General features: G+C 35.4%; 2 protein-coding genes across 2 annotated transcripts; one reads left to right on the top strand and one right to left on the bottom strand.

Moving 5' to 3' along the window:
- The first annotated feature begins 1,060 nt into the window (after positions 1 to 1,060).
- On the top strand, positions 1,061 to 2,748 carry LOC111776519 (LOB domain-containing protein 29-like). The gene is made up of 2 exons (XM_023655986.2): positions 1,061 to 1,409; positions 2,129 to 2,748. Exons 1-2 carry the CDS (start codon positions 1,131 to 1,133, stop codon positions 2,564 to 2,566), a joined length of 717 nt encoding a protein of 238 aa, XP_023511754.2. The 5' UTR covers positions 1,061 to 1,130; the 3' UTR covers positions 2,567 to 2,748.
- A 4,213-nt stretch (positions 2,749 to 6,961) lies between these two features.
- Positions 6,962 to 8,713, bottom strand: LOC111776496 (LOB domain-containing protein 16-like). Its single transcript, XM_023655954.2, has 2 exons — positions 8,329 to 8,713; positions 6,962 to 7,441 (listed from the first exon to the last, which is right to left on the bottom strand). The coding sequence occupies exons 1-2, from the start codon at positions 8,674 to 8,676 to the stop codon at positions 7,115 to 7,117; spliced, it is 675 nt and encodes a 224-aa protein (XP_023511722.2). The 5' UTR covers positions 8,677 to 8,713; the 3' UTR covers positions 6,962 to 7,114.
- Between the last annotated feature and the right edge of the window lie 1,824 nt (positions 8,714 to 10,537).

Here is a 10,537-nt window from a genome sequence, read left to right as displayed (position 1 = left end):
GAAATGATTCGTTCCCCTCCCCAACTAATGTAGGATCTCACCGTTCAGCCCCTTGGGGCTCAACGTCCTCGCTTGAACACCATCTAGTGTCTAGCTCTGATACCATTTGTAACAGCCGAAGCCCACCACTAGCAAATATTGTCCACTTTAACTTATTAGTATTACCATCAGCCTCACAATTTTAAAACATGTTTACTAGGGAGAAGTTTCCACACTCACATATAAGGAATTCTTCGTTCCCCTCCCAACCAATATGGGATCTCATAATCCACTTCCCTTAAGGACCCAATGTCCCCGCTTGCACACCAACTGGTGTCTAGCTCTGATATCATTTGTAACAATCGGAGCTCACTACTAGCAAATATTGTCCACTTTGACCCATTACGTATCACCATCAGCCTCACAATTTTAAAACAGTCTACTAGGGAGAAGTTTCCACACTCACATATAAGGAATGCTTCGTTCCCCTCCCAACCGATATGGGATCTCATAATCCACCCCTTTAGGGACCAACTTCCCCGCTTGCACACCAACCAATGTCTAGCTCTGATACCATTTGTAACAACTGAAGCCCACCGCTAGCAAATATTATCCACTTTGACCCATCATGTATCGTCATCAGCCTCACAATTTCAAAACACGTCTACAAGTAATAGTTTCCACACCCTTATAAAAAAAAATGTTTCGTTCCCCTCTCCAACCGATATAAGATCTCACAACAGAACTCATTACAACTTAAAACTTCCATTAAACACAAACCCAAAAGTATAAAGATTAAACGTGTAATTTAACCAGAGTTATCGTGTTTAATTAAAGAAATCCAATCATAAAAGAAAGTATATAAAAAAAAAGGGTTTAATCTACAACGACAACAGCTGATCTTTTGTCGTATGGAGATAATAAAGAGAACCCATCTGAGAGTAATAAAATACTCAAAAATGTCGTCCATTTAGGGAACCTAAACCCATTTCTTATCATTTTAAAATCATCCACCTCTTCCTTCTTCAAGTGTTTATAAACTCCATCATACTCCCTTGACGAGAGAAACCCATCACCCAAGAACAACAAGGAAACCCCAAAAAAAAACAACAAAAAAACCCCAAAAGATCTCTCCAAGTACCAAAAAAAAAATGACAGGTTCTGGTTCTCCCTGTGGAGCCTGTAAGTTCTTGAGAAGAAAATGTGTCAGAGGCTGCGTTTTTGCGCCATATTTCTGCCATGAACAAGGCGCTACTCATTTTGCTGCTATTCATAAGGTGTTTGGTGCTAGCAATGTGTCTAAGCTTCTTGCTCGTTTGCCTGTTAGTGAGCGTTGTGAGGCTGCTGTTACTATCTCTTATGAAGCTCAAGCTAGGCTTCAAGATCCTATTTATGGCTGTGTTTCTCATATCTTTGCCCTCCAACAACAGGTGATTCTTCGTCTTTGTGTTTTTCTTTTCAATTCGAATGACGGGTTGTGGGAAAGATTTCAACTTTGACCTTAATTCGTTCTCAAATTGGGAGATCCCACGTCGGTTTTGGAGGAGAATGAAATACTCTTCAATAGCGTGTGGAAACCTCTCCCTAGCACACGCGTTTTAAAAATATCATTTTTTCTTTTCATTTCGAATAATAGGTCGAGGAAAAGATTCGAACTTTGACCTTAATTAATTCTCAAACTGTGAGATCCCACGTCGGTTGGGGAGTAGAATGAAACATTCTTTATAAGGGTGTGAAAAACTCTCTGTAGCGGACGCGTTTTAAAAACACCCTTTTTCTTTTCAATTTGAATAATGGGTCGAGGGAAAGATTCGAACTTTGACCTTAATTCATTCTCAAACTGCGAGATTCCATATTGGTTGGAGAAGATAACGAAACATTCTTTATATGGGTGTGGAAAATTCTCTCTAGTAGATTGGTTTCAAAAACACCCTTTTTCTTTTCAATTCGAATAATGGGTCGAGGGGAAGATTCAAGGAGAACGAAACACCTTTAACAAAGGTGTGGAAGGCCGAAAAAGCCCAAATAAGACAATATCTGTAATAACTAACGTCCGGTCATTAGCATTAAAACCCTAATTCAGCTCGTTTGTAAGATTAAATTTACTCTAACTCATTAACTCAAGCTTGTTTATTCATTTTTTTTTCAGGTTGTGAGTCTTCAAGCTCAACTAGCTTCTCTTAAGGAACAAGCAGCAGAAAACATGATGAACGTGTCTGGTAATAGAGGTGAGGCTGAGAAGAATAGCAGAAAGGTTCCTTGTCATCCACAAGATCTCCATAGCTGGTTTCAGTCGGAGCAACCGAACGTAATGCTCGAGTTCAATCCGAATCCGACTCGGAATAATTCGGCATCGAACCCTTATTATGATGAGAATTATAGCATTATGGTTAATTCTCAGTCCAATGAGAACTATGAGCATCACATGGCTAAAATGGAGGAAAGTGGATCATATGGAAGCTTTGAAGAAACCTCAGGCTATTCCATGTATACTCTTGATCACTTGCATTCAAATGTTCAACAATGGAGCTTCAATGAGTCTGCTGATGATTTACAATCAGTTGCTTTTGGTAATAGGCATTGGTAAGAGAGAGAGTGAGAGGAGAGAGAAAGGAATTTGAATTGAATCACAGTTGGAAATTATTAATGGAAGCCCTCTATTTCTTTTATCTCTCATCTCTATAAACAAAATCATTTATTTGGGTATTCAACCACCTATCTTTAGAACGATAACCTGCTAATTACCTTGAAATACCGATTTATAATAAGACAACCACATTCATTTGGGTATCTCGAACTGTCGATCTTCAGAACGATGACCTACGAGTTCTCTTGAAATACCTGTTTATAATACGAGAACGACATTCAGGTATCTCGAACCATTGATCTTCAGAACGATAATCTACTAATTGCCTTAAAATACCTATTTATAATATGAGAACGACGTTCATTTGGGTATTTCGAACCGTCGATCTTCAGAACAATAACCTACGAGTTCTCTTGAAATGCCTGTTTATAATACGAGAACGAGATTCATTTGGGTATCTCGAACCATTGATCTTCAGAATGATAGCCTATGAATTCCTTTGAAATACGTGTTTATAATATGAGAATGACATTCATTTGGGTATCTCGAACCAGTGATCTTCAGAACGATAACCTATAAATTTCCTTGAAATACGTGTTTATAATATGAGAACGACATTCATTTGGGTATCTCGAACCATCGATCTTCAGAACGATAATCTACTAATTGCCTTAAAATACCTATTTATAACACGAGAACGACGTTCATTTGGGTATCTCGAACCGTCGATCTTCAGAACGATAACCTACGAGTTCTCTTGAAATACCTATTTATAATATGAGAACGACATTCATTTGGGTATCTCGAACCATTGATCTTCAGAATGATAGCCTATGAATTCCCTTGAAATACGTGTTTATAATATGAGAATAACATTCATTTGGGTATCTCAAACCATCGATCTTGAGAACGATACTAATTGCCTTAAAATACCTGTTTATAATACGAGAACAACGTTCATTTGGGTATCTTGAACCATCCATCTTCAAAATGATAACCTACAAATTCCCTTGAAATACATGTTTATAATACAAGAACGAGGTTCATTTGGGTATCCCAAACCATCTATGAGATCCCACATTGATTGGGGAGGAGAACAAAACACCTTTTATAAGGGTGTGGAAACCTTTCCCTAGCAGACGCGTTTTAAAAACCTTGAACGGAAACCTGAAAGGAAAAGTCCAAAGAAGATAATATGTCGTTTGATTGATATGCAAAACAAATCCTAGAAACTCGAGAAAACCCATTAACAAAAATTATATTTTTCTATTAGATAGAGAAAATTTTCCTTCATTTTGAGCTAATAAAGTATAGAAAAATTTAGGGTTTTGAAGGGGATGGGCTAAGGATTGAGTATCATTCTATTTAAGGAAGAGTAGGATCCAAATAGGCCCATAGGTATGCTTAATTTGACACATATTATTGCTATCACACTCAATAGCTTAGCTTAGTTACCTAATAAATGCAGATCCCAACACAATTACATTTCCATGAGCTGCAAACTTGCAGCAAAAGTTTGGAACATCTCTTTCTGTCTTTTTTTTCTTGTCTTTTTGGGCAGCTAAAGCTCTCATTTTTTACCTCTTGGCTTTGCCTCTTTGTATATATATCCTCGAGTAAGTACTCGTTCAGCTTTATGGTCTCTGTTATGTGGGTCGGGTATAATTATAAAGCAAGATCTCACATTGCTTCGATGCATAAGTTAGAGTAGCATAGAACTCAATAGTATTAATTGTGTCTGTCTCTTAAGTCAGTTTTATCATACTACATAGATGTTAGGGTTATACATTGAGTCGGCTGAAATTATGAGAAGGGTCTAAGCTGTTCCAAGATATCAATGGTCGGGCCGGGTTCCTCGCCTCGGTATGACAAGTTTTTTGGGCTTTCTTAGGATTTTATCCTATTTGAGGCCCATTGGGCCTAGCTTTGGGAACATCCACAACACTAATTAATTAGATTAATCACCTAAAAGTATCATCATTGGTACCCCTCACCATATGTAGTTGAATCTTTATGTATGCATATAAATATTACAAATAATAATAATAATTAAAAAAAAAAATAGTCATTTATGAATGGGCAATTTTTATAGGTCAAAAATATCTAATAAGTCTCTAAATTTTTAATTTTGTATTTTTTTGAATTACGAATTTATTGGACATAAATAAATTAATCGACAATTAAGAAGTTCAACTAACGATGTTAGTCAGAGTAACAATTTTTAAGTTAAATGTCGATGCCAAAATAGTAACTTTATTTATTTGAGTTGAACGAGATAAATAATTAAACTATTGACCATTAAAATGACAATTGATGTCTTGTCTTCCACTAAACTATGCTCAAATTGACAATCTTAGAAGTTTTTAATTAAACATGAATAACGCTTGAAATCCTAACTAGACTAGTAGCTTATCTAACTACAGTATCACAATACAAGTAAATCACTCGTAAAAGAGTTCAATACAAGTTAAAACTATCATTTCTAATATAATTGAGTAATAACTAAGTTCGAGCATAATAGTGGATCAAATGTTTTGTTGTATAGATTAACGAATTCACATGATCGATGGGTAAGAAAAACATGCTGGTTATAGTTAAATCGAGATGTATAACTTAATAGAGACAGGTCTAAAGAACGATCGAGGAGGCTTCTTTAGTAGAGACAGGTCCGAAAAACGATCGAGAAGGCTTCCCGATTAGGGTAAAGCAAGAGAAATAGCTTTTGGGTATGTCCAAATGTATGCCCTTTTGTGTCCTTATCCTTTTCACTTCTTTAATGCATTATTCAACTTTCCCCCTTCAATCACACTCAACTTTGATGAGATATCAAATCTTCCCCCAATTAAATTAATGGGTTTTTTTTTTTTTTTTTTTTTTTTTTTGAAAGAATATATTTATAATATAAAGTACATGAGAAATAAATAATTTTATTTAATTAGTAATATGAAGGGTTAAGTGTATAATTTAGTGATCAAATGAGATTCCTTGTCTATTAGGTTTGGTGTTGGCCACATTCATGGGATCAAAATCTCAAATAATTAATAATAATTACTTTATGTTAGCTCACTTAGGCTAAAATTATTGGTGTCTTTTTTTTTTTTTTTTTTTTTTTTTTTTTTTTTTTTTTTTTTTTAAATTCCTCTACAATGTATATAGTCAATAATAAAGTTAATGGTATTGGAATTTTAAATGATTTTTTTAGATCAATGATGACACTATTCCCACAAATCAATACGAGTCCTTCAAGCATGTTATGGCACCCGATGGTTCAGGTATTCTCTTGCATCCCCACGACATGGTCACGTTACTATTCCTCGCTTTTTAAAAGTGAACACTATTCCCAGAAACCAATACGAGTCCTCCAAGCATGTCATGGTCATGTTACCTACCCTTCGTATTTTAAGAGTGAAGATTATCCTTACAAACCAATGCAAGTGCTTCCAGTATATTTGAAAACTCCCCGATGATCACCCAACATAGAATTACTCCAAGCAAAACTTGTTTAACCATGAAGATCCATTGATCTAGTCACCAAAAATGAAGATGCACCTTGTTGGTATATATAGTAACTTTCATTTCCTTTAAACTTTTCTTAATTCTTCTATTCTCAGGATCATTCTCATTTAGATTTGTTGTCGGTTCATTTATACATCTCTACTTTATTCGGGTGTTACATGAAATTTTTAAAATTCTAGATAATCGTGTTGAAGAGATTAATTATGGGATGTTGTAGATAGAAATGGTTAGAAATGATGCATTCAATCAAGGGGACACTTTGCTTAGTTGTGTGAATACAAAATTATGAGTGATTAGTTTGAAACTTAGTTTAAAGGTTGGGTGCACCTAATTATTACTTAACATGTAAACCCTAAACAACAAGGCTCCACCCCATACCAACCTCCTCCTCCTTTTCTTCAATCCCTATGTTGGGAACAACTTTTTTCATAACCCTAAATTTCCACCTTTTTCAAACTTTTTTTTCATCTTCAAACAATTTTATCTGAGAAAGTCATTCCAAACTGACTCTTATACTATAATTAGAGAGGTTGATATGGCGGGCCATAATCTGTCCCTATCTCTGTCACCTGTTTCAATTCTCATCCCTACGATCTCACCTCGTTTAGCCAACGAAAATCAAAGTTTTCCCATTTCCATTCCGTTCCTGCAAATTAAATGAATATCTCTGTCTGATTTTTCTTAACGACATACAGAGACAAAAGAAATATATATATATATATATATATATATATATATATATATATATATATATATATATATATATATATATATATATATATATATATATCCATTTAGAAAAAGACAAGAACAAAGCAACCAATCCAAGATGTTGAAAGAAACATTAGAGGAAGAAATTGGAATTGGTGTTTAGGGTAATCAAAACGTGTGAAATTAGAAAGGAGAATCCATGAGTTTATATATACATAATATATTTAGGGTTCTTAAATGATATTAAGGGGCCTTAAATGAGTATCATCTCTAACAAAACATGAACTTAAATTAGACCCTTTTTTGATTAAGTGAGGAAAATTAGTTTCTCATCATTCTAAGGGCCAAAGCTTGAAGCTCCCCAAGATCACCATGACATGAAGCTGATCTTCTTCTAGCCAATGTTTGGCTCTCTTGATAATGGTTCATGAACATTAATGCTGCATCGTTGTTGGCTGCTGATTCCACTGAGCTCTGTGGGGAAACTGCTGGGTTCATAATTTGAGTCTCATAATTGCTTGGGATTCCATTGGAGAGATTGTTATTGAAGCTTCCTGTCCATTGAAGCTCCATGTTGCCTCCTGATTCCATCAGGGTTTGGGAAAGTTGAGCCTTGGCTTGCATCAATTGTGCTTGTAAGTATGCCACCTTCAAAATCAACAACAACAAACAAAACCCATTTTAAGGATTTTAAAAAGAAGTATATGTACCGGTGTTCGTGGGTTCGGTTGAGTCAGATTGAGACTTTTTGACCTAATCCAATTGTTAGATTTGTTAATTTTTTCAATCTAGACTACTCTTCTTAAATGATGAACTCAACTCTAGTTTGAGTTATTAAGGTTATTCATTTGAAATTTTCTTTGTCCAAAGACCACAGCTAGCGGATATTGTCCGATTTGGTCCTTGATCTCACGAAAAACGTGTCTGCTAAGGAGAGGTTTTCATACCCTTATTGTGAGATCTCACATCAGTTGGAAAGAGAAACGAAACATTTCTTATAAGGATGTGAAAATCTTTCCCTAGTAGATGCGTTTAAAAACTGTGAGGCTGACGACCATACGTAACAGAATGAAATGGACAATATCTGTTAGCGGTGGGCTTGAGATGTTACAAATGCTATCAGAGTCAGATATTGGGCGGTGTGCTAGCTAGGACGCTAGACCCCCAAGGGAGTGGATAGTGAGATCTCACATTGGTTGGAAAGGGTTACGAAGACCAATGAGACTGATGACAATACGTAACATGCTAAAACGGACGATATCTACTAGTGATTGGTTTGAGATGTTACACTTACAAGGAATGTTTCGTTCCTCTCTCTAATCCACGTGTGATCTCACAATCCTATCTAGTTTTAAAGAAACTCATGAATCAATTCAATTCAATCGGTAAAATATTCATCTATTTGAAACTGAATCCAATTCAAATAATTCAAACAAGTTCGTAACTCAACCCAAACCGTATAGCTTGGCTTGAATTGGGTTGATCAGGTTTTCCGAACCTCAAAAACATAATCTTGCATTCATATTCAAAATTACCTGTTGTTGGAGAGCAAAAATATGGGCAACACAGCCATAAACAGGGTCAAGAATCCTTGCTTGAGCTTCATAAGCAATAGTAACAACAGCCTCACAGCGATCATGAGCAGGGACATGATGCAGCAACTTAGACACATTACTAGCCCCAAACACTTTATGAACGGCGGCAAATCTTGCAGCCCCTTGTTCCGAGCTAAAGTAAGGAGCAAAAATACACTCAGCCACACATTTCCGCCGCAGAAACTTGCATGCTCCACAAGGAGAGCCACCACCACCGCCACCTCCGCCGCCGCCGCCGCCCGACACGCTACTATTTGCAGTACTAGAAGAAGAAGAAGAAGATGCCATGGAATAAAAGAAGGTAAGAGCGCACGAGTAGAGTAGAAAAGAGTAAAGGGAAAAGGGAGTGGGCGTGCGGGTTGGGTTGAAGGGTTAAGGCTTAATAAAGGAGTGTGAAAGGGAGACATGGAAGGTCTTTGTGTTGGGTTATTAGGGAACATCTCTTTAATAACTCCATATTTCTTCAAAATTCTTCTACTTTTTTGTTCCTCACTCATCAAACAAACGTTTAAATCCGACCCGACCTATTCTCGGTTATGAATTTTTAAGTTTAATTTGAATATGTATCGATAACCTTGATAAGTTATAGACGAACTATGAACTTTCGTCTTTTGTCTTTGAGCTTTAAATCTAACCCGATTGACTTTCGTCTATGAGCTTTCGACTCGACTTATTCTCAATTATGAGTTTTCATGTTTAATTTGAATATGTATCGATAACCCTGATAAGTTATAGACCAACTATGAACTTTCGTCTTTTGTCTTTGAGCTTTAAATCTAACCCGATCGACTTTCGTCTATGAACTATCGACCCGACCTATTTTCCATTATGAATTTTCAAGTTTAATTTGAATATGTACTGATAACCCTGATAAGTTATAGACGAACTATGAACTTTCGTCTTTTGTCTTTGAGCTTTAAATCTAACCTGATCGACTTTCGTCTGTGAACTTTCAACCTAACCTATTCTCGATTATGAATTTTCAAGTTTAATTTGAAAATGTATCGATAATCCTGATAGGTTATAGACGAACTATGAACTTTCATCTTTTGTTTTTGAGCTTTAAATCTAACCCGATCGACTTTCGTGTATGAACTTTCGACTCGACCTATTCTCAATTATGAGTTTTCATGGTTAATTTGAATATGTACTGATAACCCTGATAAATTATAGACGAACTATGAACATTCGTTTTTCGTTTATAAACTTTAAATCTAACCCAATTGACTTTCCTCTATGAACTTTTGAATTTCATATTGAAAACAAAACTTCGTTGGCTTTGATTTTAATTAGCTTAGTTCAAGTATGTGCTGATAATTCTGATCCGTTATAAACGAACTATGAACTTTCGTTTTTCGTTTATGAGCTTTAAATCTAACCTGATCGATTTTTTACTATGAACTTTTGAGTTTATACTAATATGTTAATACTACGAACAGAGTTTTAAGCTAAATAAGTTAGAGACGAACGTCAGGTACCTGACACGTTTAAAGACCATAATAGAACAAACTTTCAACATCCCGATTAAACTAATATCGGGATTAAAAATACATATATAATAATAATTATTTTTTTTTCTTTAAAAAAAGGAAGAAAAATGTGATAATTTATTTGATTGATGAGTTTTGATAAAATAGTAATTAATTTTTTGTTTTCCGCCGAACGCCGCACCTAAGAATTGCTGCGTTTTTGTCGCTTTCCGCTTTTTTATTTTGTAATTAAATTATGTGTCCCCACGAGCGTTTGGTCCCATCAAACCCTAATTTTTATTATTTTCCTTTTTTTAAAAAAAATAAAATGTTTTCAATTCTTTCATTATTTTCAAAACATAATAATTAAAAAAAAACACGTTATGTTGATGTGTTGTGAAATTAGGTATAAATATATAATCATACACGAAAAACTCGCGAATAATTTAGTGGATAGAAATTTATTAGAAAATTGATATGTCGAGCCAAACCGTGAATACTCTTATTAGTGCACTATCATGTTAATACGAGCATGCTTTCAAAACTCTCTGCCCTCGTTCTCTAAAACTTTCTTCTTAGATCAGGACAGAGGCTCAAGCATACGTCGTTTGGTCGTAGGTGACGCAAGAACGAATTGGCTTAGCTCACTTGTTATTGGAAAGTGAGTGCCGCATAGTCGC

The sequence above is a fragment of the Cucurbita pepo genome, chromosome 15 (genome assembly GCF_057944985.1).
Source record: "Cucurbita pepo subsp. pepo isolate OVF chromosome 15, ASM5794498v1, whole genome shotgun sequence".
In the NCBI taxonomy this organism is placed as follows: domain Eukaryota; kingdom Viridiplantae; phylum Streptophyta; class Magnoliopsida; order Cucurbitales; family Cucurbitaceae; genus Cucurbita; species Cucurbita pepo.
The sequence above is the reverse complement of the archived record's forward strand: the minus strand, read 5'-3'. Positions and strand labels throughout refer to the sequence as shown.

Bases quoted from the DNA above. Each gene is read 5' to 3' on its own strand.
- LOC111776496 (XM_023655954.2), bottom strand. From the start codon at position 8,676: ATGGCATCTTCTTCTTCTTCTTCTAGTACTGCAAATAGTAGCGTGTCG. The intron at 7,442-8,328 runs GTAATTTTGAAT...TTGATTTTGAAG, and splicing joins TTTTTGCTCTCCAACAACAG to GTGGCATACTTACAAGCACA.
- LOC111776519 (XM_023655986.2), top strand. From the start codon at position 1,131: ATGACAGGTTCTGGTTCTCCCTGTGGAGCCTGTAAGTTCTTGAGAAGA. The intron at 1,410-2,128 runs GTGATTCTTCGT...TTTTTTTTTCAG, and splicing joins TCTTTGCCCTCCAACAACAG to GTTGTGAGTCTTCAAGCTCA.